The 27,140-nt window shown below is 44.5% G+C and overlaps 2 protein-coding genes across 3 annotated transcripts; one reads left to right on the top strand and one right to left on the bottom strand.

The window, feature by feature from the left end:
- Nucleotides 1–291: 291 nt before the first annotated feature.
- Nucleotides 292–3,696, top strand: primpol (primase and polymerase (DNA-directed)). The gene is made up of 13 exons (XM_070985982.1): nt 292–465; nt 668–762; nt 857–995; nt 1,185–1,332; nt 1,407–1,509; nt 1,593–1,741; nt 1,840–2,002; nt 2,082–2,179; nt 2,273–2,359; nt 2,902–3,010; nt 3,096–3,172; nt 3,303–3,349; nt 3,472–3,696. The coding sequence occupies exons 1-13, from the start codon at nt 292–294 to the stop codon at nt 3,694–3,696; spliced, it is 1,614 nt and encodes a 537-aa protein (XP_070842083.1).
- A 231-nt stretch (nt 3,697–3,927) lies between these two features.
- acsl1a (acyl-CoA synthetase long chain family member 1a) lies at nt 3,928–22,709 on the bottom strand. 2 transcript variants are annotated; one of them, XM_070979345.1, is made up of 21 exons: nt 22,631–22,709; nt 13,682–13,894; nt 12,944–13,058; nt 12,801–12,865; nt 12,617–12,718; nt 12,037–12,136; nt 11,543–11,718; nt 10,521–10,553; nt 10,281–10,332; nt 10,120–10,193; nt 9,332–9,409; nt 8,751–8,885; nt 8,508–8,642; nt 8,165–8,260; nt 8,008–8,080; nt 7,831–7,919; nt 6,923–7,039; nt 6,653–6,796; nt 6,461–6,562; nt 6,310–6,381; nt 3,928–5,013 (listed from the first exon to the last, which is right to left on the bottom strand). In XM_070979345.1, the coding sequence occupies exons 2-21, from the start codon at nt 13,874–13,876 to the stop codon at nt 4,873–4,875; spliced, it is 2,094 nt and encodes a 697-aa protein (XP_070835446.1). In that variant the 5' UTR covers nt 13,877–13,894; nt 22,631–22,709; the 3' UTR covers nt 3,928–4,872. The 2 variants fall into 2 exon arrangements, with proteins under 2 accessions (XP_070835446.1, XP_070835456.1); XM_070979355.1 differs by lacking the exon at nt 9,332–9,409 and adding an exon at nt 9,472–9,549 and having other exon boundaries at nt 3,929–5,013.
- Between the last annotated feature and the right edge of the window lie 4,431 nt (nt 22,710–27,140).

A 27,140-nucleotide genomic window follows, 5' to 3' on the forward strand; every position in this document is an offset into this window, starting at 1 on the left:
TGTGGGGGATGGTAGATTGTGGTCCTGTTGAACTGTAGTACCTTATACTCACAGGTGTTTCTATTATTTTGTCCACCCCATTTTGATCAGTGAGCACAGGCTAAATTGCAGAAACACCTCCCTGTATAATGCTTTTTCAGGTTGAAGGATGACAGGAGGACCAAAGCTCCTTAACCGTCCACCCTGCTGAAGTGTCCTTGAGCAAGTCACTGGGTTTCTATGAGCGCCAGGATGCTGCGCTGTGACTGACCTCTGACCTCGAACATAAAAGTGGTTACCAAGCGCTGAAGGATGAGCAGGTGGGGAGACAGACTGAAGAAGGTTGAGCAGCTCGCTCAGTCGTTCCAGCTGAATCCTCTGGCTTCGCGCTACAAACCTCGACTGTGGCCGTGTCAGCCCTCCTCCGTCTGGAGGCTCTTCCCCCGTCAAAGTATGGCTATGGGCTTCGCTCAGAGCTGCAAAGAGGTAACGGACTTCGCTGATGCTGGACCGTCTCATCAGTCTGTACTGTAGGTTTTGTTCACACTGCAGGCAAATCAGATGTTTAAGACTGACTGTCCACACACTGTGTCAGAGAACAGATTTGGGCTTGCAGTCTGAACAAGGCCTCAGATTTTACATCCAGTGTATTAAGGAAAAAAAGACATTTGTGCTTTGTGTTCTGTAGACTGTCCACGTGTTTGCACTTGAACAAGAAAAGACACCTCTGGGTCAAAGGATCTACCTGGTCACTAGTTACAGTGAGCTGTGGCATTACTACAGGTGAGTACCAGTTCTGCTTTTCAAAACGAGTTGCACCTTCTTTTATGGGAGCGGAAAAGGTGCGATGATGGTGATTTATCTCGATTTATTTCAGGGCTTACACACAGACTTTGATGCACTGCTATGAGGTGATACCAGAGGGCGCTATTTGTAAGCTTTACTTCGACCTGGAGTTCCACAAGCCATCAAACCAAGGGGCTGATGGGAAGGCTATGGTGTCGTCACTTATCCAGGTAGACTTCATTGGCAGATTAACAATTCTGAAGAAAAATAATGTGCTGTGACAGATTTACGCTCAGTCAGTTATTAAGAAAATAAGAGAAATATCAACAGAAAAGTTCACCAAAGGAAACAAACATTTCCTGGTCATCATTCACTCATACTCTTATCATTATTACTGTCTGTGTTCTGTGTGTCGACAGTATGTTTGTGACAAGCTGATGGAGATTTACGGGATCACATGCACCACGAACAATGTCCTCAATCTGGACTCCAGCACCGAAGAGAAGTTCAGTCGACATCTGATTTTTAATCTCCAAAACGCAGCTTTCAAGGACAACATACATGTGGGTGAGTTCTGACGTGTGTGAGGGCAATGAATGTTTTTTCATAAGTAACTTCAGTGCATATCTTCTGTTTTTTAGGGAGGTTCATCCATGAAATCCTTCAACCGGTCCTGAACACAGCGGCAGGTGGAAGTCGCCTGGATGTTGGGAGGACTTCAGTGGTAGAAAACAGTGAAACACGGTTTGTTTTTCAGAAAATAAGCATATTAATTTCTCCTCTATTGTCAGGCTGTGTAATTTTTCTCAATGATGTGCTGACAACAGAACACATGGTGTTTCTGTGGGGACGGCAGCAAAGACAGCCGACATGGCCGACAGTCCAAAGACAAAGAGGCGCAAGCTGGAAGAGAGAGACCGCCGTTTCCTCCAGGTGAAGAACAAGGACGGCCAAGACTGTCTCTTTGTTGATCTTGGTAAGAGAAGCTGCTATTTGTCCTTTCTTACTCTTATATCAGACCTCGTCAGAATGTATCTGTGGATATAAAATTATGGTCCTAATTTACAAAAACAGGTGTTTACACCAGGAACAGAAATTTCCGCCTTTACAAGTCCTCAAAAGTGGGAAAGAACGCTGCGTTCACGGTGGCAGACGACAACACGTTCGTTGCCAAACCCGAGAAAGGAATTTCTGCGGAGGAAAGTGTCTTCTTGGCGTCTTTAGTCTGTAATTTGAGGTACATTGAACTCATTTTAACTCTGTGCTGCGAGTATCACCTTCATGAAGCCGAAGAGCTCATCTCTGTGTATTTTTAGGTTCACGGGTCAGAGAATTCTTACATGGGACGTCCCAGAAAGCCAGGACGCCAAAACCTGGAGACCTCATCACCAGCAGGGATCAGACTTAAATCCAGGTGATCCAGGTGAACAGATGTTTCTCTCTGGAGGCACACTGTGTATTATACAGCCAGTCAGTGAGTCAGTATTTCTCCATCCGTCACCGACAGATTCGCTCTCTGGCCACCTGTCATCTCCTCACCGAGATGTGGACGACTTTGTGCTGACTGTGGTCAGAAAGGACGGCGTACATGGAAGTAAGTACTGTGCTGATGAGGGATGAGCTTCTGCAAAAAGATGCATCACTTAGAAAACATTTGCATGTCTAGTTTGGACCCAGGGCTGCAAATAATCACCATTTCCATTATCGATTAACGGGCTGATTATTTTCTGGAGTGATTGAAGAATTATTTTGTCTGTAAAATGTCCTGTTCCTCAACTGGAACACGTTAAAGTTTGACATTTTTGGTTATAAAGTCATTTAATAGTTCAGCTTTTGTTGATCAACTAATTTATGGACATTTTTAGCAACATACAAATAAAAGATAAAAAGACCACAGTCTGTTCGTGGAGCTGATGTGATGCTAGAGCTCAGAGTTTGGTGACGTCTCGTCACCGTCGTGATTCAGCTTGAACCTGTTTCTCATTTTTAAAACCATCTGAATCTGAGTTAAATGGCAGATATTGATTAGAGTGATGTAGAGTGTGTGTGTGTGTGTGTGTGTGTGTGTGTGTGTGTGTGTGTGTGTGTGTGTGTGTGTGTGTGCATCAGTAACGTCTGTCCTGTTGACGTCCACAGACATCAGACGGTGGAACTACTTCGCTCCTGAACAACTGCTCGTCTACGACATCGTGAAATACCGCTGGTGTGAAAACGTGCAACGCTTTCATAAAAGCAACAACATCATGTGCGTTTGTCAGGCAACTTTTTTTTTTTTTTAACACGTTTTGTTCGTCCTCTCGTCTGATTTGCTCTCTCGCACTCCTCTGCAGGATTGTTGTGGATCTCAAAGAGGAAGTGTGGTACCAGAAGTGTCACGACCCTGAATGCAAGAACTTCAGATCCTCAAGTATGTTATGACGCCAAGAGCGGCCATATTGGTTTCCTGGATTTGAAATAGCTTGATCCGTCTGTGAGGTGACAAAGTGCACTTTGGTGGTAACAGAACCTGTCTGACATAAATATTTCTAATGTTACAGGTTCCCCGCTGCCACAGGAGATCTGTGTCAGATACATCATGGCACTGGTTCGTTTGTTTACTTTACCGAGCATCCTGATTGGCTGAAATCCCGTCTGTCTTATTTCAAAGCTCACAGTGTTCTTCAGATCGTGCGGCAGCAAATGATCATGGCTTCTGTTCACTGACAGGATGATGAAGACCAGGCGTACTTAATGGACGATGCCGGCAACATCGAGCCCAGCCAGATGCCGAACCAGGTCCCACAGAGCCCAGCGCCTCCAGGGGACGGACCTGCTGATGTGTGGGGGGACGACCGGGACTATTTAGAAAGCCTGGACGAGTTTGAAAAGCAAACTGAGGACATCTCTGATCAGCTCCTGCTCAAATGTATGGCAGACTTTGACTCCCAGTAGACGGTGAGATTCAGGTTATTCAGCCTTTATTATCACTATTTAAATATTTTTTAATAATTTTTAATTAATTAGTACTATTTATTTAAATCCATGATACACGCTTTGATGCACTTTGACAGTTTTTTAGCTTAAGCAGGAGAAAACATTTCTTCTTCCATTTAGAAGTCATAGATGCTTTTTTATTGATCCTTTCAAAATATGTTTCTCATTTTAAAAGACAGAAATTAAATACCAGTTTTGGAAGAAAGTATTTATTTGGTAAAGTTGACAAATAATGCTTCTGTACTTTAAAACTCCATCACAAAAAAGTACAATTAGGCTTAAACTGTCAAGGAGTAATCATCATAATTCAGGCAAAACATGTAAATTAAAAAGCAAACGTTGCGTCAAACAGCTGAAGTTCATGTGAAATGCCGAATTAATGTGGAAAAAACTGGCTTCTCTAAATCAGCTGTGATGCCAGTGTTCCAGATATTTACCTTGAAGACTTATTTTATTATACAGATGACAGTCTGCAGTGACCTTAAACATCAACCATGCACGTTACTGGAAAACAAAAACAACCAAAAAGGCACAAAAAGTCTGTCGAGCAACAAGATTCCCAGTCGGCCACCAACTCAGATTAAAACAGGTTGATCAGTCCTTCAGCTGAGAAACACAGGAATGCAGGGAATCACACCCAGAGTATCAGGCCCTGTACTCTGCACACAAATACTCAGCAGATGCACAATTTACAGCTTCCACCATTGCATTAAATATCAATTTAAATAGATAACCAAAACATTAAATAGTCTGGTATATAAATATTCAGTATTTGTTTGTAAAAGCGTGTTTATCGGATTTTCTTCTACAAGAATAAAAAAAATGTTTCCTCTCTGACCGTGAAGAGGTCCGACAGAAAGGCAGTTAAGGCGCGATCAACTTACACTTAATTATACCAGAAAACGCTGATGTGTTCTGAGCTAATTGGACAGCTGGGAGAAATTAGTGGTGCGATCAGTAGACGAAGACAACAGATCCAAACTGAGCGTCATTATTCATGACGCGTGTTTGGTGTTTGGAAGCAGTTCTCACAAGATTGGGACGATTATCATGGTAGAAAAATCAAGAACCCCCCCCCCCCCCCCCCCAAATACACTCTTTGATTCTGGCTGTGCGCTAAACGATTGTCACACTTCACATCTTAATGTTGGCGTAGAGTTCATCGATCTGCTGTCTGAAGTGGTTCCGCAGTTCGGCCCTCTTGGCCTTCAGGGTGGGCGTCAGCAGGCCGTTCTGCACTGAAAACATCTCAGTATGTAAAACGATGTCGCGCACCTGCAGAGAACGAACGAGCAAAAGATGAAGGAGTAACAAAGAGGGAAAAGAAACATTAAAAGTCGGGCTGCGCCAAACTGTTATTATCACAGATTAATCTGCAGATTATTTACTCGACAAACGATTTGTCTGTCACAAGTTTCTGAAGCCTGAAGAAGTCCAGCGAAAAGAAAAGCAGAACATTCTCATAAACGACAAGATGTAATTACGGCACGCTTGAAAAAAGTCTTAAACAACTAATAGGTTGTTTGCAGTCACGTGACGTTAAATTCAGACGGAGGGCAGGAAGTGAAAACGTATGAAGGAAACTTCTTCCTGTGCTCGTTTAGCTGAAATTACGAGAGAAAGGTACAAACAGAAAATCAGATCATATGTTGGATGTGACTCTTACGTTATGAAGACGAGCGATTTTTCAAGCAGATAGAACAACTAGCTGCTCATTCAGTCGTCGTTCTGCTTGAGAAAACAAAAGTCTGGAGGCAAAAAACTTTCCTGTTAGCGGTTGGTCCACAACCTCGGTCCCCAAGTTCTCCGGGATGACTATCGTTTGGTTTTTGCTTAGTTTTTATCGTCCTGTGGATTAACGAGCAGCAAACATTCAGCGCCACAGTGCTGAATGATGACATTTACATTACTGTTGTTTGCTACGTTAACCGCTCGCTAAGGTCTAATGAAATGCCACTAAAGACGTGGATCGTCTCTAAGCAAGACAGAGTACGTTATTTATGTCCATCTGTCTTTTGTGAAACCGTTAACGTTGATTTAACAAATGTTTGTCGTGTTTCTTGTAGCTGTTACTTTAAATCCATCACCACAGATTTAAAACAATAGCTAATGTTAAACCATTTCCACCATTAGCCGACCACAGACTGTTAGCGAGACATTTTTTTCTAGCATTTTTCAGTCAATTTCTTGCAATTGTTTTTACCTTTATGAACGACAACATTTGGTACTAAATAAAAGCTTCTTGTGGTTTCTCGGTTTGATTGATCTGAGCAACCGTTAATGACACAAAACAAGCATTTTGAGTGTGTCAAAGTGCTTCCTATGCAGAAAATCACCTGCCCTCCATCTGCAGTTTGCGCCACAACAAAAAAGTGACGTGACGTCATCTGCAAACAACCTGTTGTTTTTAAAGCAGTGGCTGATTTTAATCAATGAAATCATCATTTCAGCTCTACTTTAAAGATGAGAAACAGAATTTTTACTGGCGGCATTAAAAGACATTTCAGTTGGTCGATCAAACTGATGAAAATGCAGAATTTTAAGGATTAGGTCAAACATGGCAACCATCACCTGCTCAAAGGTCTTGAGTCCTGCGTCTCTGCCCAGCCTCAGGATGTCTTCCAGAATGGCGTTTTTCACGTCCTAAAAGCAGTCAGAAACCCGTTAGCGAGTGCAGCGAGTGGCACCGAGCGTTTGGGCTGCTGGCGGTGATGAAGCTCACCTTGTTGTTGCACAGCTCAGAGTAGGAACCTTCAATCCCCTTTTTCTTGATCCAAATGGGTAAGAAGTCTGGATCAGGCACCACGATCCCCACGAGGCAGGCCTGACACACAGAGACACGCAGACTGAACCAACCTGCTGTGTTATGATAAGAAAGTGACATTTAGCTCTGAAGCAGCTTCAGGTCACTCACCTGTAAACTGTCCCCGTGGACAAATATCTGGGCCACTGGATCGCTGAGATTGTAGACGTTTTCGATTTTCTCGGGGGCGATGTATTCTCCCTGTGCCAGCTTGAAAATGTGCTTCTTCCTGTCGGTGATCTTCAGCGTGCCGTTCTGCACAAACCAGGAGACAAACACACCTTGAGTTTAAGGTTGTGGTTGATGCTTTTCCTCTAGACGTCACACGTCTGACCACAACCAATCAGAGATCAGTCGAGCCCTTCAGCCTGTTCTGCTTACAGGAAGCCACTTCCCAATGTCTCCGGTGTGCAGCCATCCGTCCTGGTCGATGGCCTCGGCTGTTTTCTCAGGATCTTTCAGGTATCCCTCGAACACATTTGGTCCTTTGACACACACCTGGAGGGAGAGACAACGACGGTGAAAGATCACATTTACACAATCATGAATGTAAAGATACTGAAATGTCTCAACAGTCCTCCTGACGCGTGGTTTTCAGTTAAACGTCTTTATCTGCTGTTGGACTATTTGACGCTCATGTCCCCCTCAAGATGACTTACAATCACCATCAGTTTAAAATGGGTCCAATACTTTTGTTTATGACCAAAAACCTGCAAAGCTAAAGACATTCCCATCAGCCTCAGCTGTACTTTTTGTTTAGCGCTAATTAGCAAAAGTTAGCATGCTAACAAGCTAAACTAATGGCTGTAGACTCTTACTCTCTAACCTACTGGACAATTAATTCTTTTACATGTTTATCAGGGTTTAATTTGCCATCAGTGCACTTTAATAAGGAATTTATGGTTTTTCTTCATTTCTTTTAGTTCTTTCCATGACATGCAGCTGCTGTTCAGAGACAGAAAATGCAAACATTGAGCTGTTTTAGAAAAAGCTGCTCTGTTGAGTCTGTGTTCATTGCGAAGAAGAAATCCTTCCCGTCAACAGTCCAGCTGTGTTTTTATGTGCTTCTAACAGTTACTGGCTCATGTTTTCTGGATGGACGAGGACAAATTCATTGTTGGTTTTGGTCTCTGTGTTTATGATAAGTTAAAGTAATACTTGCATTACCCTTTGAGTATCTGTTAGGGTTTTTTTTTGCAGAATACTGTTTATGAACACAAACCAAATAAACACATGCCGCCCCACCACCCCCGCCTTGCTGCATGCATTTGACTGAAGCGTCGTCTCACCTCTCCCTCTCCGTTGGCTGCCAGGTAGTTCATTTCTGCCACATCCACCAGTTTGACAGAGTTGCAGGGCAGAGGAGGCCCGACGTGACCTGGAGCCACAGAGCACAATCAGTTCATGTTACACACAGATCATCAGAATGAATACGAGAGACAGGAAGGCGACATCGCAGCGTTTACCTGCTGTCCAGTCTCCAGGCATTGACATGGAGCACCCGGCGGTGCACTCCGTCTGACCGTAGCCTTCATAAAACTGTGGAGCGCAGGGCACGTTATATTGTTGTTAGTGATAATGGCAGTGATTGATTGATGAGATGGACACGTGGGTGCGGCTCACCTGACAGCCCAGCGCAGCTCGCAGGAACGTCAGGATGGTCGGAGACACCGGAGCTGCTCCAGTGATCATGAGTCTGACACGACCGCCAAGACTCGCCTGCAAAGCGTGAAACAAACAGGAAGTTTACTGTTCACTGTTTACTAAACATCAGAAAACTGAACTATTTAAACTCATCACGTGATTGGTGTTTATCTGTCCTGCAACAGTAAACAGAGGTCGTGCCGTTAGTGAAGAATATGTAACTATAGAGTCTAACAGCATAAAATCTGTGGACATGGTTCTGAATCTTTATTTAGACCGTGTGAAAATTGACCTCAGGAAGCTTTCTGAGTGCCGTGTTTACCTGAACTTTCCTGAAGATGAGTCTGTCCCACATGCTGTCCTTCCTCACCACACCACTTTTGAGCTCGGCCTCCTTCCTCCTGAACGCGAAATCGAGCAGCCATCTCTTCAGCGGCGTGTTGGCTTGACTGAACACCTGCGAAGGATTGACGCGAACTCATTTTAAGAGCCTCCAGCCTTTATATTCATTTTATATTCAACATGGAAGAAGGCAGCAGGTGGACAAACGTGAGCTTAGTCTGACCCTATCAAACATGCGGTTGAGGAGACGTGGGACCACTGGGAAGACTGTCGGCTGCAGCGTTTTCAAATCGTCCATCAGAAGCCGAATGTCGCCTTGGAAATAGCCGATTCGAGCCCCGTGGATGAGGATGACTCCCTGATGAAGAGAGACACTTATTCCTACTGGAGTTAACTTACTGTAGTGACATGACTCATCCACAGGAGGGCAGTGTTAGTCATTAACATTTCACTGCACAAAACATCCAGCGTTTGTTATTTAAGCATTTTCACACGGTTCTCGCTCTGCTTGGGGGGGGGGGACACGACTCTCTTGAAACTTTCATAGGGAAATAGTATTATAAATCATTTAATGCCAGCTTTAAGTAGAATTTCAGATACTCTGATATGAATACGTTTCAGAACCTTCACTATTTTCTGTCCTTTAAAAACAAAATCTACTGATAATACAGCTGCTGAAACATAAACATTAACTTCAAAAGGACCACAGACTGAAAACTGACTGAGTCATAACTCTGCTGACTGTCCTGTGACTCTTAACTCCACATTGTAATTTCATTATTAAAGTTAAAGTCCAGCACATACCTGTACAACTCTCTCAAACATGTGAGCTAGGGGGAGATAGGACACATGAATATCATGGAGGTCCACCATGCAATGCACCTACAGGAGACACACAAAACAAAACACGTGCAGGTGTGCAGGTCAGGCGTGACAAACTGTACCTCCACCACCCTCTCAAACATGTGGGCCAAAGGGAGGAAGGAGATGAGCACATCTTTTTTGGTGGGCTTCAGTAAGCCCTGGACGACGACGACACAGACAGAGGAGGATGAGGAGGAGGAAGGAGGAAGAACAGGGAATACAGAGGAGGTGAAAGAGGGTCAGCCTGAGTCAGGAGGGGACTTTAGATTTTAAGCAAAGTCCATCAAACAGCTCAATCAGATTCAGATCTCATGAAACGGATGGTTTGTTTTCCAGTTTGGGCAGCAGAAGGTGTGAAAAAGGGTGGGAGGATGCTATTTTTATTCATGCAACTAGTAAAAAACAAACTGACTAAGGCCCAACAGCCTCCGCCAAGAAGACGGGGAGGGGGTCTATATGCTGATATCTGCCTGAGAGGCAAAGTTCAGGGCAAAAAAGTCAACAATCACAAAGCTTATTGCTGCAGTTATTATTAAAGGTCAATCAGAGGATAATGATCATTTTGATCAACTCTCATGTGGATTTTCGTGAGTAAATCAAAGAAAAAGCATCCACCTTAAAATGAAGGAGAGCAGAGTCAAATATACAGAACAGGATCAAACAATACTTAAACAACTTAAGATTCAACATTTCACATGATCCAAAGTCTAGCTGGTGTGTTTGTTTACCTCTGTTATTCTAATGAAAGCTGCAGTGTTGGAGATTATATTTCCGTGAGTTAGCATTGCACCTTTTGGGTTTCCTGAAAGAATAAATGATGTTCACGATTACAGAAAACATAAAAACAACCATGCCAAAAGGTTAAAGGTGGAACAAGCCATGGAGTTACCTGTGGTTCCAGATGTAAAGCAGATGATGGCGAGGTCCTCTGGTTTCGGGGGCTGGAATCAGACCACAGATCTACACTAATGCACAAGAAGTCTGCATTTCTTTTACATTAGAAATGTGTGAGATGCTGCTGTTAACAGAAAAACCTAATTTTCCTCTCACACTGAGTCCTACAAGGCATGAGGATGATGAAAATGAGCTTTCAGTCATGCAATCAATGAGGCGCTCTGATCCAACTCACCACTGGTTTCTGGTGGTTGGCTTTGCCCACGGCCTGGAAAAACACAGAACGTACAGTGAGATGTGTGATGTCTGCAGGAAGTGCTGATAACAATCACACTTTGAACACACAGCGCCACGGGTCAAATTTAACTGAACACACTCGACAGCAGCAGCAGTTACAGACAATTTCCTGAACATCTTCAAAACTGAAATCCTACCAGTCGGCTCCAAAACAAAGAGAGAAATGCTGTTTAATAATCTGGGAAATTAACTCCCTGGATTAAATCTGAGGTTAAAGTCTTGGTACCATCCTAGACTCAGATCTAAATTTCAAGTCTCACATCAACAAGGTGACTAAAACTGCATTTTTCCACCATAGAAAGTACAAGCATTTCTAAACCAAACAGCTGAAAAACTGATTCATGGCTTCATTTCAAGGCGACTCGATGACTGTAACATGTTATTTACTGACCTCCAGAAGAAAAGCCACTGACAGCTCATTCAACACTCTGCAGCTCGACTACAAACCACAACCAAGAGCAGAGACCACATCAGTCCAGTTTCAGCTTCCTGTAACATTCAGGACTGATTTTAATGTCCTCCTGCTTGTATACAAAGCTCTTACTGGACGAGGACCGAGCTACATCGCTAACTGCCTCATGAACACAACACTGATCATCTGCTGCTGGTTTACTGGAGGTTTCCAGAAACAGTTGAAAGAAATCGGACATGCAGTCTTTGTTCATCCCGCTCCAAAGCTCCAAAGATGACCTGCAGATATCAGGAAGCAGCTCGCTGAATATTTTCAAAAGAAAGCTAAAAACTGATCTCTGATGAGAGATGAAACAGTAGTAGATCTAAGAAACCTTGACATCCATAAAAGACAAGGAGCCTGGTGTGTTTTGGGCGTGACATGAATTAAACCAATCAGTGTCTTTTCTTGCTCTTTAAATGGCAGATTCGGCGAGAAGTGAATGTTTTTTTGCGTCGGTCAGAAACTAGCGATGACCACCGGGTTCAAACGAAGGTCGTTATTCTCACCTCAAATTCCTTCAGACTCATAATCTCAACGCCACACTCCTTTGCACGGGTCGTCAGGTCCACGTCAAACGCCTCCATGAGCACAATCGTCTTTATTGTTCGCGCATTCCCGCTGATGCAGTCCAGAATCATCCGAGCCTTTTCGGGAACGTCGCAGATCACTGTGGAGATGGAACCTGAAACACAGACAGAACCATGGGAATCACTCTGAATCAGGATCAGGATCAGGATCTCGTCCATTTTACTCTAGATCGGACCAAAATCTACATTTGAAACTAGCGATTGAGACCAGAGACTCATCAGGAAACTGTACTCAGGCGATAAAGCAAAGGAGAAGCTGTGTCATTTTCCCATAAGCTTCCATACAGACTCCTTTTTGCAACCAGCGGAGTCGCCCCCTGCTGGCCATTAGACAGAAAGCATGTTTAAGACACTGGCCTCAGCTTTCAGACCTGGAGGCTTCGTCTACGGTGGGAAGGCGCCCTTCAGCGTACCTTTGTCGATGATGTAGCCGATGGCCTCCGTGCCGAGCGTGTCGTACAGAGGAACCGCCACCATGGAGTACGTGTAACAGGCCAGCTCTGAGATGGTCCACTGACAGACAGACAACACAGGCGTTAAATCACTCATGAAGAAAGAGGATCTGAAGTCTGAGTCTTCAGCACATCAAAGACGGGCAGTGATGATTCAGACAGTGGGTGTTTGAAATCTCAGTTTCCTGCTCACGATGCAGTAAACCGCTGAGTGACATGACAGCGAACGCAGCACTGACTTCAGCTGCAGTGAATCCACTTTTCCTCTGACTCTGCTGTGTGATGCTTACAAACTCTTTTACGGTATCTCATCACTTTTGTAATAACCACCATTGAGTTCAGTGTTGTCACAGCATCACCATAAAGTCAGTATCGTGATCCGTGGTGCGTTCACTGCAAACTGTTAATTACTGGATTGGATGAGCTGCTTCAGTTTGCTGAGACAGCAGGAGGAGAAGGACGGGATTCAGTGACTGTGTGACGCTGTGTGTGCTGTTGGCTGTACGCTTTGAGAAGTCTGCATTGAAGGTCGTTGCTGTACCTCCGGCCTGTTCTGGGAAAAGATGCCGATGAACTTGTCTCCGGATTGCGAGTGGCCTCTGTGGAGGAGAGCCGAGCCGATGTGCTCCGCTCTGTCTGCCACCTGCACAAACAAAACACAGCTTTGTAGTCGTGTGCTGTGGACAGGCGGAACATTGGACTTCCCGTCTGCGTCCTCGTCTCACCTCTTGGTACGACAGCCACTCGTACGGCTGGTTTGGTTTCCTCGACCCGAGACAAGGCCCGTCATCTGTGACAGAGTAAAGCTCGGTTAGATCGGCGCTCAGCGGACGTCTGCGGGAGCGTCACAGTCAGCTGGTGCACTCACGTGAAACTCTGAGCCCTCGCTGGAACACCTCGTACATCGTGCGTGCGTCGCTGTAGTAGTACATCAACGGCGTGTCGCTGTCGTTCAGCACAGACCTCCTTGCACGTTCTCCACCCTATGGGAGAAAAACAGAATTACCGCCTCCACCAATCAGTTTACAGTTTACATTCACGACTCTGCAGACTCACACGATGCATGTTTTTGACTTTGGAGGAATAAATTAAAGGAATTGTGTTTTTTGGCAAAATGGAAGTTATCACTATACTGATATCATACAGAGTGACCGCTGGGTTGCCAGGCTGTTAAAAAAATCCTCCCTCTTCCTAATCACTCATGAGTAAGCGCAGTCCATGTTAAGTCATTAATAACTGAAATGAATCACCTCTGCAGTTGTAGATAAGATGATCAGCGGTTCATGAATTAAAAGACAAAGCATCCAGCTGCTGAAAATAAGGGGATTTTTCACAACCTGGCAACCCAAACGCTGCTCTTATTATGGCTTAGATTCAGCTTTGTTAAATAACTTCTGCACCATAAATGAAATCTGGATGATAAAACCAGCACTTTCTTTCAGCCCTTTATAATGTGACGGAGTTCAGCTTCAGCTTCCTGGAAGGATCCCGCTCACATTCCTGCTGCGTGACGTCTGCTGGACGTCTGCTGGACAGCGTTCTGCCTTCCAGCAGTTGCATCATGCTTCAGTTATTCCTCTAACACACAAGACGGTCAGAAACGTACCGGTATTTCCACTGACTGCAGGCCGAGGTCACAGGGGGCTTTCAGGGCTTTTGGCCGGGAGGCAAACCAGTAGGTGGTTATGGCGGCGAAGGCGCCCATGCCCATGAGCGCGTTGGTGGGCAAACCGCGAACATACTGCCGAAGATCATCCAGCTCGGGGATCCGCAGCTGTCTCAGGACTTCCTGAGCCTGCATGTCTGTCCTGCTCTGACCCTGCGGGGACACGGAGGACGAACATCATCATTGTGAGTCGACTTAATTCTGCTTTTCTGCTTCTGCTCTTTCTGGAATTTTCAGGGAAACATTTCTTATTTCAAAGGAAATCGTCTGTAAAGCGGTGACACAGCAGGATGGAGTAATTATCCTTTTATCAATGAGTCTCTTGTTTTAGAGCATTTCACAGCAACACGAGAGCTGAACTGAACCGAAGAAGAAGAGGAACAGTGGTCCCATTCAGAGACAATTTCTGTTTGTCCACGTCGAAAAAATACAACCCAAAGCTGTCTGAACGCTAAAACATCAATAAGTCCACAATCAATCATCAATAATCAAACAGCAGCTTCATGTGTTCACAAAGTGGTGAACCTCGCTCCATCCTCTGTGAACGACTTAGCCAATCATGATGCTCTCACCTGTTACCAATGAGCCTGTTTACCTGTGGAATGATCCAAACAGGAAACATGAGGACAAACAGGGAGGATGACGATCAATACAGCAGCAACAAGGCGATTAATCGATCGATCAGAAAATGTGCCTTTCATTCTTAATCATTAGAAGTAAAAACTGAAAAGTCTCTTGTTTAAAGCTCTGAAATGTTCCTCGATGAGGACAACATGACAAAATGTAATCAGGAGTCTGAGTCCAGGATTGTCTCCTGACAGAGAAGTTAACAGGATTCAGCTGCGCTCTGCTCTGATTTCTGTCACACTGATGTGATAAAAACACAGAAACATGGCTTCTTTTTAAAGTGATCTGCAAACTGTGGGCCATTAGGTGAGGCTGATCGTTACAGCGAATCATTCAGAGAACAGGATGAAACAGCAGCATCCTTTGTTCTACAACAGCCCCTTTAAAATCCACGAAACTGAAGCTGTGAAGCTTTCGAAATCAAACCTCTGACAGAAAATCCAACACTTTTCCTTCTGCACTTCCACAAACGCTGCACACAAGGAAGACGTTTTCCTCCTCAGCAGCTGTGCACTTGGAAACAAAGACACAGGAAGGAAACATGATTCGGTGCAGATCACAAGCCTCCGCGGTGACGTAAGGACACGGACACTGTGCACGCCACGCCGCCGGGCCCAAACCTCCAAAACCTCGAATACATGGCAGCTCCACTGAAACTTTAATTCCACAGTGAAGCGATGACCAGAGCTGTCCGTGCCTTCAAATTACACGTTAATGTAAAATTAAAGCTGAATGAGACTGTGGGATGAAAGACTCCTTTACAGCTCAAACATCTCATTAATCATTACATTCAAATATGGAAACACATTCATTAATATGTCACCCCACCAAACATTTACAGGGTTTTTATGGCAGCTTTTTGTACGCTGTGTTCAACTCATTCGACCTCTAGATTAGATGCGAGCAGCCCTGCGGCGACATGAACGAGTGAACAACCTCCACAGAGGTAACAATCGACTTCTCACCTACTTCTATTATTAACACGGAGCTGTGACGAGGGCCCGCCCCCCCCAGGACAAAGGACCACGGAAGAGCTGCCAAAAAAAGCTGCTTGTCTTTTCTCTGAATGACAACTTAAGTACAGTACACTTGAATGTGAAAGCAGATCAGACATAATCTCCTTCATCATCGCTCAGATATCAACACAGAGTCCTCGGGTCCATTTTCATCTTAAAAACACATGAAAGCTCAGAAATGCTGCACTGATCTTACAGAGGAACATTTGTGTGTCAGCGCAGGACAAACTGAGATGTGATAAAGGTGGATACTCACAGCGGCAGAGTGTGTGTGGATGAAGAAAGGCTGAGGCTGTGTCCAGAGCCGGAGAGCTGTGCTTATCTGAACGGCCCTTTGAGGCAGCAGTTGCTATTAGAGGGACTCACGCTGACCTCTAATAGACCTCTGAGGTTCTCACAACTATGAATAGCAGAAACACGCCCCCTCCAAACAGAAACACAGCCGGCCGCCAGCAGCAGCTCCACGCTCACTTTCTGCTGTCAGGGCGCTTAAAATGAACTTACAGGTGGATCACAGGTGTGACGGAGGCCAAAGACTCCATCTGACCGAACGAACTGAGAGCTGATTGAACAGATTCATGTTTATTCAAGACTTAGCTTATCACACGTTATCTGTGCTCGGGTCCTCTGTTGCCGAGCATCTAAACCGATGAAACTAATCCAAAGAAGAATTACACACAATTACAGGAAGGTCTTTGTGTCCCACACAATGGACGTGTTGACACAATCCCTGTTTTCATGCTGAGAGAGCGAGTGAGCGCCAACACTGACTCGACACAGTCAACAGATTCCACCGAGTCCAAGACGCCGAGCAAGAGTTTCCAGCTGCTGAGCCACAGCTGAGGCTTACTCCTGTTTTCAGATGACACACGGCAAAGCTGTGCATGTGTTTAAACATATTGTTCATGTTATTAAACATATCGTTCATGTATTTATACATATCGTTCATGTATTTATACATATGGTTCATGTATTTATACATATGATTCATGTATTTAAACATATGGTTCGTGTATTTAAACATATTGTTCATGTATTTATACATATGGTTCATGTATTTATGCATATTGTTTGTGTATTTAAGCATTTCCTGCTGAAGCTCTCTGCTACAGCCTGAGAGCAGAGAAAGTGTGATCAGCTGCGACGGTAACAAGAAAAACACACACAGATCTTTGTGGAGTCAAACAGAAACGTGCTGAAACGAAGCGGTTATTGATTACATTTCATTCTAAAGCCGATCAATGTGAGAGTCAACAATAACTGACACAGTAACCACAAAGTAATGTAAGTTTCAAATGATTTATCAGATCACACGAGTGACTTCAGGACTTCTCTGATATCAAACTGAATCAGAAAGCTGCAGTGATTTTATACACGCTGACGTCTTTAATGTCTCGGTTTGTTGTCCCGTAGGATGAAGAAAAGCTGGAGCTGCTGCCTGTTTTCTCTCATTCATTTGTCTTTAAAGGATGAACTGATCATCAAAACAACTGCAGATTATTTTCCACTAGACTGACTTCAGACTCTAATAGATGAAGCAATATTGAAAACTGGGTTTAGTGTCAGCTCTACGCCAGGCAGCCAACAGTGAGTAAATGTCACCCATGCCCTGATTGGTTAAGAGCTGTGGAAGGCAAAAGGTACTCCAGCCATACCCCCGCCACCGCCTCCACTCTCCATACTTGGCCTGAGAACATGACGGGCCAATGGCAGAGCCGGCTCGCTGGTCACCCCACACCAGCCAAGACGCTGGAAAAAGAGGGGAGAGGGCAGCTGGTTCATCTGACACATAACACAACATGAAGAGTGGCCGGCGGCGGCTCGACAGCCGGCGGCGGCTCGACAGCAGCCCACAGCTGGAGAGCTTCAACGGTCACCTCCAACAGCAGCAGGAAGTCACAAACAAGCAGAAGCACACACCGCTGCTCAGACATGTTGGTCCTGGTGGAGAAGCGGCTCGATTTAAGCTCATTATTACGACTTATCAGATTAACACACGGGACCTTTAAACAAACTTCACTTAATCCCGTTCTGACGATCTCAGAAGCTGCTTCCTCTCAGCGTGAAGAGCTTCAAAGTGAACGTGTTCGCGGGTTAATCGATGCACGGGGCTGCAGAGTTTGAAGACCTCCTAAAACCAAAAGCACAACTTCTCCTGCTCTTATGTAACATGCAGCTGTTAGCATTTCCAGCTAACTCGCTCAAGACCTGCATCAGTCTGATGCTGCATTTCTTTGAATTTTCATACATTACAAGCACTGATGAGCTTTACGCTGTCGCACAGGAACAGAGCAGTTTCTTCATTTAACTTTAATGTTATAATACGTCATCAACACGAGACGAGGCGTAAAGAGGCGCTGAGCTTCAGCCATCAAGTGACAAACGTGTGAGCTGGACACGTTGAAAAACAGCTTTTCAACCAACTCATGGAGCTAACGTGAGCTGCTAAAATCTGCCAACATCTGTCGTTTTATTCAGCGAAATGGATGATCGCCATCTCGACATGAGGAGCTGCTTTTTGTCCAATTCTGTTTGACCAAAGGATCAACTGTTTTTCAGAAATTACCCAGAACTTGAGATGGTAAATCAGAGCTGTAGCAACAAAGCTAAGCTACGTTTTAAGTGATCGTTAACAGAGTATGTTTCAGTTTGGGCGACTCAGTCCAAGCATGAATAAAACTAAAACCACATTAACCAGTCTGATTTAAACAAGTGGTGCTTCATCGTGACACCACTTCATCAAGTTAAGAGTGAGAAATAATCTTATTTTAACAGGATTCAGTTTATTAACGGGACACGATGGAACAGTTCGAGGAGTTTTCTGTAAACTGGATCATTTGGAAACAAAAGAAAACTCTCCAAACGTCCATAAATCTTGCTGATTGCAGACAAACACAGCGTTTCACTACTGATCCTGTTCTAAAAATGAAAAATGCGGATATCTGATTATTGACTTATTAGATGATGAATCAGCTTCAGTTCAGCTGCCAACAGCTCATTGATAATTCAATAGTTTTACAAAAGCACCCCCAGAGGGAAGGAAGATGAGTCGATATGTTCCTGTGAAGAGCTGCTTTCACAGAGAGACGGCGTGAGGCGGGACGCTTTTTCTTCATTAGAACGGCGAGCAGCACCCTCAAGGCAAGCTGTTAAGTGTGAACAGGAAGTCAGTCTCAGCGCGGTGAATGTGGCGAGCCTGCTGACACGCAACCAGACACTGAGAAATATGGTGACAGGAGCAGCGAGCGGCTGCCGGGCGGCTGCTGAAGCTCATGTGGCTCAGTGTGACGTCCTTCAGCTGCCTCGACCCTCTGCCTGACTCGTGTCCGTCCTCCTCCAGTCACATTTAACCCCTGTGTTAGGACACAAAGGCTGACCTTGCACAAGACAAACCACCGCTGGTCCTGACCTCCCTGATGAAATCGCACACTGCCAGTCACATGGTCGCACAGTGGAGAAATATATGGGGAGGGGAGGGGAGGGTGGAGGGTGGGATCTGTGAAGTGGGACAAAGGTCAGGCCCCCGTCAACAGCTTCCAGCACAGCGTCAGGACACATGACCTCTACAGGACCCGGTCACAGGAAAACTGCTGCTTTGACGTGTGCAGAGCAGATCTCTTAAAGGTGCCTTTGATTTGAGTTTTGGAATCACACAAACACACTGAGAGGATCCACGAGCTCTTCACCATAAAGCACTTTGACGCTTCTTAAACCTGAGCAGGTGTGTATCACGTCCCCGTGAACGAACGGTGCAACCGACTCGTGCAAACGCTGCTCCACAGCACTCCTAGTGGTCACAAGACGAAAGGCGTGCCTTTAAGCTCTGTGTTACTTTGCAGCTCAGTGACTTCAGACTGTCGAACACATCAGCTGATTCCACATTAGACAGCGAAGACGTTCAGTTCCTTCTGTTGACTTCCTGTCCTGAAACATCTCACCAAAGGTCAGCGGGAGTTTCACACTGAGCAGCAGACTCAGACGTCAGGTGGACGATCGTGATCACTGTATTTTTTCTGGCGTTATTACAGCACTGATATTAAAGGAATACTCAAACATGAGCTGCCTCTTCTCACTCAGTGTCAGGCCACATGCAGCTCGTCAAGCTTTAACTGGTGGCTCACATAGTAGCTTATAACAATATGGTAACACAGCCAATGCATTTTTTCAAATGGGCTACATAAACATACGGTGAACCTCTGCACTACAAAAACGCAAAAATCTGCATTATACTTCTCCCTTCACTTTAATAATGAAGGTATTAATTAACGCTTAATGGTGCTTCCTAAAGGGGGCACTGTCAAACCTGGCAATGCAGCCCGCTTATGGCATTGTTTACAACACTGTCACACTTGACTGCAGTGCACGCTAGCTCCGCTAGCCAGCGTGAGATGCAGGCACAAAAAGGGCAAAAACCAGCACAAAAAACAGAGGGACAGACACACAGTGTTGTAATGAATAGTGAGGAAGAAGAGTCTGAGGAAGCAAACAAAAATCAGCATGAAGACGCCGGAGAGGGGACTTTACTGTACGCGGTAAAAAACGAAAGGTACGAAGCATACAAGATGAGCACAGGAAATTTAAAGAAAAGTGGACAGACGAATCTTTATTTATTCTTCATGGCATGAATCCTCTGGGCTTAATATGCAAACAAACCTGCGCCTGTTTCAAACGAAGCAGCTTGGAGCGCCGTTTCAAAACTGCGCATCCAAATTTCAATGAAAGTTATCCGCCTGGCAGTGAACACTCGCACCGAAAGTGATGTCTTTCTTCATGAGCGCATACACCTGTGAGTCAACATTTTCAACCATGAACACTATCAAGAGGAAACGGAGAAACCGACTGAGCCACGCTCATCTTGAATGCCTCACTGATTCCAACAACAAACTACAAATGTAACATGAGTCAAGGTCAAGGACACGCAGGCCAGCTTCCGCTCATACGTAGAAATGCACATCTGCAAAGGTGACTTGGTATGTTGTCGTAAAAGTGGCTCTCCCCTTGATTTTGCTCTGCCAGTGTGGCTCTTGTGAAAAAAATAGTGAGGATCACTGATGTAAGGAAACACACAGCAAAGAAAAATAACTGAAAACCTGATGACCAAATGAAGGTTAATTATGATTGTGATTTATCCTCAGAGTTAAACAACAACAGCAGTTCCTGGGCAGTAAACCTGAAGTATATCATAAAAGTACAACAGTCTGTGTACATGTATGTACAGCAGACGCAGCACAGGAATCTTTCCTTCAGCAACCAGCCGAGCTCGAGCTGCAGGACCAAGTGTGGAGCTAACGTTAGCTGTGGCTACGAGAGAAACAAGGACACAAAAACTACAAAAAAACAAAACTGATGGCTTCAAATGAGACTTAACGTTCACACAGTTTCTCTGACTGTCCGTCAATAATTAACACTTCAACACTGCTGCAGTGTGGGTCTGTGACAGATGCTAGCAGCCACAAAACACTGATCAGCTGATCATTAATCGGCTGCATTCAGATGAGGTTTTTCAGCAGCCATGCTAAATTAAAAAAAATAGTTTTGGTGCTTCAAACTATCAGCACCAGTATGAAGCAGGACTCGCCTGGATGAGCTCTCCATCATCATAACTCTCTAACTGGCTTTTATTTTCCCAGAATGGGACTTCTTTTAAAAAGGCTGATGTTCCCTCAGATGCTCCAGTGGAAAATATGTGGGAGAAACAGCCGTCAGTAATTCACTTTCCTCTAAAATCGTTTGTTGAGCCAGACGCTCGGCGTGTTTCTCTCACATGATTCTGTGAAATTCAGTTAGCCGCTCTGCGACATCAGGAAAAGTTGTTGGGATGACTTTTCTCAATCTCGGCCTGAGCTGAAATTTCTGCTTTAAAGGGCCCGTGTCCGAGCTGCACTCGAACGTCACATGAACATCGGCTCAGGTGGGTGCGCGCAGGCTGATGCTGGTGGTCTCGAAGGACCGCAGAGAGATCCAGAATCACCACAAAGTGTTTCTGTGTCGTCCAATGAAAGCTGCTCCTGTTCCTCAGGGCTGGACCACATGACTGAGAGCTCCACGCTGCGTCTGCACCGTCACTGCTCAGCACCACCCGAAATGCTTTAAAATGACCTTCCACAGGGAGGAACTGACAGACGCCCACTCAACACACATTCCACACATTCCTGCTGGAGGAGGTCTGCCTGGACACGCACACATCTGTCCCACGCACACCCCTGATCTGCACCCCCTCCCAAAGTGGATTCACGGACGACGACGCCAACGAGGACACAGTGAGATCCTCCAGATGTGATATGATGTCAGAGTTCGTTGATTTTCTGTAAATATCTGCTGATTGTGAATCTGATGCAGCAGCGAGGGGGCAGGAAAGATGTGGAACGCTCCACCTGTTTGGAACATTCCACAGGTGAGAGGATCATGATTGGGTATGAAAGGGGCATCCTGGAAATGCTCATTCGTTCATAGAGGATGGAGCGAGGTTCACCACTTTGTGAACACATGATGGATGAAGGAGATGAACACACGGACCCAGGAACTGCTTTGTGTCCATGTACAAACTGACGGAGGCCGATTCACCTGAAATCCATCCTGATAAAACCTGTACACTGAGTGTGAATGAAGCCCAGAAGCATGGAGCAGGCTATAACCTGAAAACAGCTGCCCCCCACCCCCCTCCTCAGCCCCCTCTTCGACGTGTTATTTCTGACTTCCTCCTTTATGAGCGCCGACTGCTTTCAGGTTACCAGGTCACTCACACACACGCGCGCGCGCGCACAGACACACGCACGCACATGCACGTATTAACTGATATGGCGTGTATGCTAACCGTTGATAACGGTTAGATCTGTTTCTCTCAATTTATGCAGCTCAGACTAAGGTTAGACGGAAACTTGAGGACACAGTCCGGCTGGTCTCTGATCAGATCTGATGCTGCGTGTCTGAGGATGTTTCAGCTTCTGCCATAAAGACGTTTTCTCTGCGAAAAGCACCGACAGGAGACAGAAACACGTCATTCTGCCTAAAGACGTGATGTCGACTGAACAGACTGTCCGTGTGGACCCTGAGGGACAGACGGAAGTGAAGACTTGATGCGGAGAAGAGACGCGAAACGCGGCTTGGTCTATTTAAAGGCGACAATAAACGCAGAGCAGCTTTTATTTTTCTCGTTGAAGCTTTTATCAAACGCGGTTTAACACCTGAGAGTCGACGTGAAGGTGTGTGGAGAGCCTGAGGCGGCGTGTGGGCTTGTTTCACTAACCTGTGAGGAGCGGCCGATCTGGAGTCTCGAACCTGGTTCTGAGCTGCGGCGGCGGGCGACACGCTGCTCAGCTGCTGCTGCTCTCAGCCAATCAGGAGCGAGCACACGTGTTGCTTTGCCTAAAGTTTGAGAGGCGGGCTGCCATTGGTCAATGTGCTGTGATGGAAGATGTATTCGGATCCTTTACTTAAGTAAAACTACTGACACCGCTCTGGAAGTACTCCGTTACAAGTAAAAGTACTGCATTAAAAAACAAACCGAAGTAAAAGTTTATAAGTAATACCAGCAAAATTGAAAGTTTAAGTATAAAAATGGTCATTGTTTAATTATTAAATGTGATGTTTTGGATTAATATTCCTGCTGATTTTCACTGCAGTAGATGTTTAAGCCTGAGTTCATTTTAACTACTTTACATACTCATATACTACATTATATACATTAAGCAGTATATAAAGTGAAAATACATCATTTTCATATATTAGTATTTCTGTATCTCTAAAAAAATCACCTTTTCATGAGCTCAGATAAACAGTTTTCAGATGTGTGATAATCAAACTCACTAACAGTCAATGAGGTCACATATAAAATACACCCTTCACTGTTTTTCTGAGTACTTTTACTTTTGATCCTTTTGTGCATTTTGCTAATAATACATCTTTAAATTTACTTTCATTCATTTTTTTTAATTTGACCTGTAACAGAGTATTTTCACATTGTTATTTTGGTATATTTACTGAAGTAAAGGAGCAAGGTACTTTTTCCACCACTGCACTGTACTGTACTGTCCCTCACATCCGGCCGCTCAGAGGAGGAAGACAAACTGGAAGTTAGCTGACACATTTTCATCCAGACATGAACTATTAATATCCTGCTGTCAAATGAAGGCAGGTCACGTGTCGATAACATGAGTACACTCATCCGAGTTCTGCATTTAAGTACAATTCTGAGGTCCTTGTACTTCAGTATTTAGATTTAAAGCTACATAATGTCACTGCGTTTCAGAGCATTGTAGTACTTTTTACTCAGCTGCAGTGAGAAGAAAATAAGATGATTTACTTTCAGATTGAACAACCCTGCAGGGTCGTGACTGGGAAATTTTGGGGGGGTTTTTTCAGTTATATTCTACAGTTAAAACCTGACATCTGGCTCGTATTACAGGGTGAACTCTAATATTTTAAGTACTTTTGAATCTGAGTATTTTTAGGCCAACAAAATAAGTCAAGTAATCAGAATTTTTCCTGCAGAAAGAAAAAGGCTTGAAAAAAAATATTCAGATTCACATGTTGGAAATTTCCTAAAAGATCCAGAGAGAAGCACACTGTGTGATCTGATCAGTGTGTAACTGAGTTCAGTTTGTTGTGGTGAGTTTAGAAGCAGGTGCTGATTTGCAAAAGAATTTCCTGAAAATACAACAATTGAGCAGCTACTTAAATGAATAAAAGAAGTCGTATTTTAGAGATTTTCTTCCTCTTTCTCTGATTCATGAGCTCAGTGTTTCTGTTAATCCTGCCTAAATCCTGCCTGTGTACTTTTACTGAAGTACATTTCTAAAACCACATTTACAGAAGTCTGTTCGAAACATATTTAGTGTCTTCTCTCTTTAGTGTCTTTAGTGCTGGAAACTGACTTCTTCACTGCCATTAAATGGGATGTGAATGTGTGTGTCGTCCTCGTCACAGTCACACTGAGTTTTGTCTTTATGGGTAACTTGTCCATGTGGCTGCATGTGTACATGTAACAGCAGGGGGCCATGGATGGAGCTGTGGGGAACACCACAGGTCAGAGGTGACACAGGTGGAGGAATCACCGACCACCACTGAGAAAGTTGTGTTTGATGAATGAGACTGAAGCTGGCAGTTCAACATCTGAGTGTGTCACCATCAAACAGAGTCTGCTAGACTTGGATTTAGACCAACATGAATGTGAGGTGGAAGCTTTACTGCAGGCGACAATCAATCACAAATCCTCCAGAAAACATTTCCTACAATATGTCGGTGAGACAGAACAGCATCAGTGTCATCGTCTCTGTTTAACCTCCTTAAGATCTGTGATAAGAGATATTTTTGGCTATCTGTATTTGACATCTGCATAAATATTCCTGTAATATTAACTGTATATTTACTACAGTTTAAAGGTTTTCAGGGACGTAACGGTTGAAATCTGAAGTGAACAGGCCACTGATGTTCCCTAAATGCACCACCGGAGGGCGCAGTTCTGCACTTTAAACAGAGACGATAGTGGAGCTCTACAGATCCATCCCATCATTTATAAACCCGCCTTTAAAGAGCTGAACCCTCTCAGACAGATTTTCACAGTGTAAATATCACAGCTGAGTGTTAGTTTGTCACCAGATAAAATTGTGACTTTAAAGAAATCTGTTCAGAGTCTGTGTTTCATATTGCAAATGATTATTTCAGTGATAAAAAGTGAGTTTTTCTGCTTTCACACACAGACTCACTGTGATGTTTCTGCACGTCCTTTAGGAGTTTATAGAGTCTGCTGGTGGTTTTACACTCTGGACAGTCACCGTGAAGCTGTACATGACTTCAGACTCGGTAGAGGACTGAGGTCTGGCTGATCTGGTTCCAGGCTTCCCTTCATTCTGCTGGTGTTTCAAAGGCTTCTGTAGCTGCTGAACCATGTAGTCTGAACTCAGCTTAGATCCGTTCCAGGGGCTCAATGGGGGCCGTGTGAACTGCTGCAGTTCAGGCTGAGGGTGGCGCACCAAGCTAAAGGATTGTGTCCGGGACCCTCAGAGGTCACCACGGGTCAGAGCGCAGCGCCTGACAACACACACACACACAGAGCACACAGGCCGCCGCTGCCGCTACCGCTACTGCTGCCGCACGTTGAGCCGCTGCCGCGCGTTCGGCTGGAGGCTTGTTTATATTGTACTGTACCGACCTGGTGACACAGTGAAGACGTTAAAAACAGGCGAAGAAGTCGCGAACAGTAAACTGTGGTAACAGAAACATCTATGATATGATCATGTCTGCTCATTTTTAGAATCACAGCAGGCCTGTTTGACTGCAAGATGTCGCTCAGTTTGGGGCCAATCGGGTGTCCTGCTCTCACTTGTGCCACCCGATTTCAATTCATTCGTACTTTTAAAGGATCTGAATCATTTGAATATCAGTGTTTTCTTGCTCCGTGCGGCATGCAAACAGCCAAACGCTGATGCATTAAACTGGCTGCTTTGTGTCTTTAGAGACATCCTGCAGTTAACAGGACCAGAGCAGCTGGATGTGAGTCAGAGATGCCAAAACTGAAAAGAAAGAGATTCATATTCCTGTTTACTCAATGTGCTGTGGACTAATAACAGGACAACACTAACAGCTGTCCTCTCAGTGACTCATATCAGTGAAGCTTGATCTTAAATGCGCGTGTTTCCTGTTGCATCACACCCACAGTACAGTCGTGATTTGTGTGTATTTTTTATTTTTATTTATTTTTTTGTAGTAAAATTCAATAAAGTCCTGTTTCTGAACAGGCTGAGTACACACTTACAGCAGTGACTCATTGTACTGTAGCAGACTGTCAAGGCCGATTACGTCAACGCCATCAAAACACGTCAAAACCACAAAGGATGCAAGAACTCATTCATCGTTCAAACGAAGAGATTTCAGACATTTAGATCAAGTCGACTGAGAGCAGGAATGTAATTTATTCTTAATGTACATATATATATAAGGAACATTGGGCCTGTTGCTTATAAAACAACACGCAGTTAATAAATCATCGCAGTGATGGTAAGAGAACAGTCTATACACTTATACATCAAAACGTTTATTTAGACGAAAAATAGAGTTTTCAGCTCATTAAAAAAAATAAGACGGAAATACTTTCACGTCACAGTTGTACAATAAATCCTGACGCGTCGTTTGGCCTCGAGCTGACGCAACACTTGGCGCTACGAGGTCGGTCAGCAAAAACTTCCAGTGTTTAATTCAGCTTTTTGATAAAAGCCTCAGCACACAATCCCTCCATATTTCAAAGGACAAACACATAAAAAGTGTTAAAACTGCACAGTCAAGTAATTGGATTTTATGCCCCCGTCCCGCTCGCTCGCGCTTTTCTCTCCATGGTGCTCTAAAAACTCTCCAAACGCCTCAGATGTCTTGTGAGCTTTTCTTTCTCCATCTCCGCTGCTTTTTATTCTTCGACGTCGCTCACAGGATCAAATATATCCAAGCACGGCGAAGGTTTCCAGATTAAAACGTTCTCAGTGCAAAAGAAGAAAGAAAGAATTGGAGCAAACTGTTTTGGCGCATGAGAGCAGTTTGAGCCCGTGAGAGCGCACACAATAAACCTGTTGTTAACCTTGCTGTGAAAATATGTTTGAAGAAAACAGCCAATTGTTGTATGAAATGTATTCAAGTATAAAATAATGCCCTTTGTTTGGGGGGAAAAACTTGAGCAATGTGAGGGTACAAAAGTCCCCTGTGGCATTTACCAGCACCCTTTGTGCAGTTTGCGCTTTGGCGTCTCCACTTGGCGCATTACCCAGGCC

This window comes from Chaetodon trifascialis, chromosome 2 (genome assembly GCF_039877785.1).
Source record: "Chaetodon trifascialis isolate fChaTrf1 chromosome 2, fChaTrf1.hap1, whole genome shotgun sequence".
In the NCBI taxonomy this organism is placed as follows: Eukaryota; Metazoa; Chordata; class Actinopteri; order Chaetodontiformes; family Chaetodontidae; genus Chaetodon; species Chaetodon trifascialis.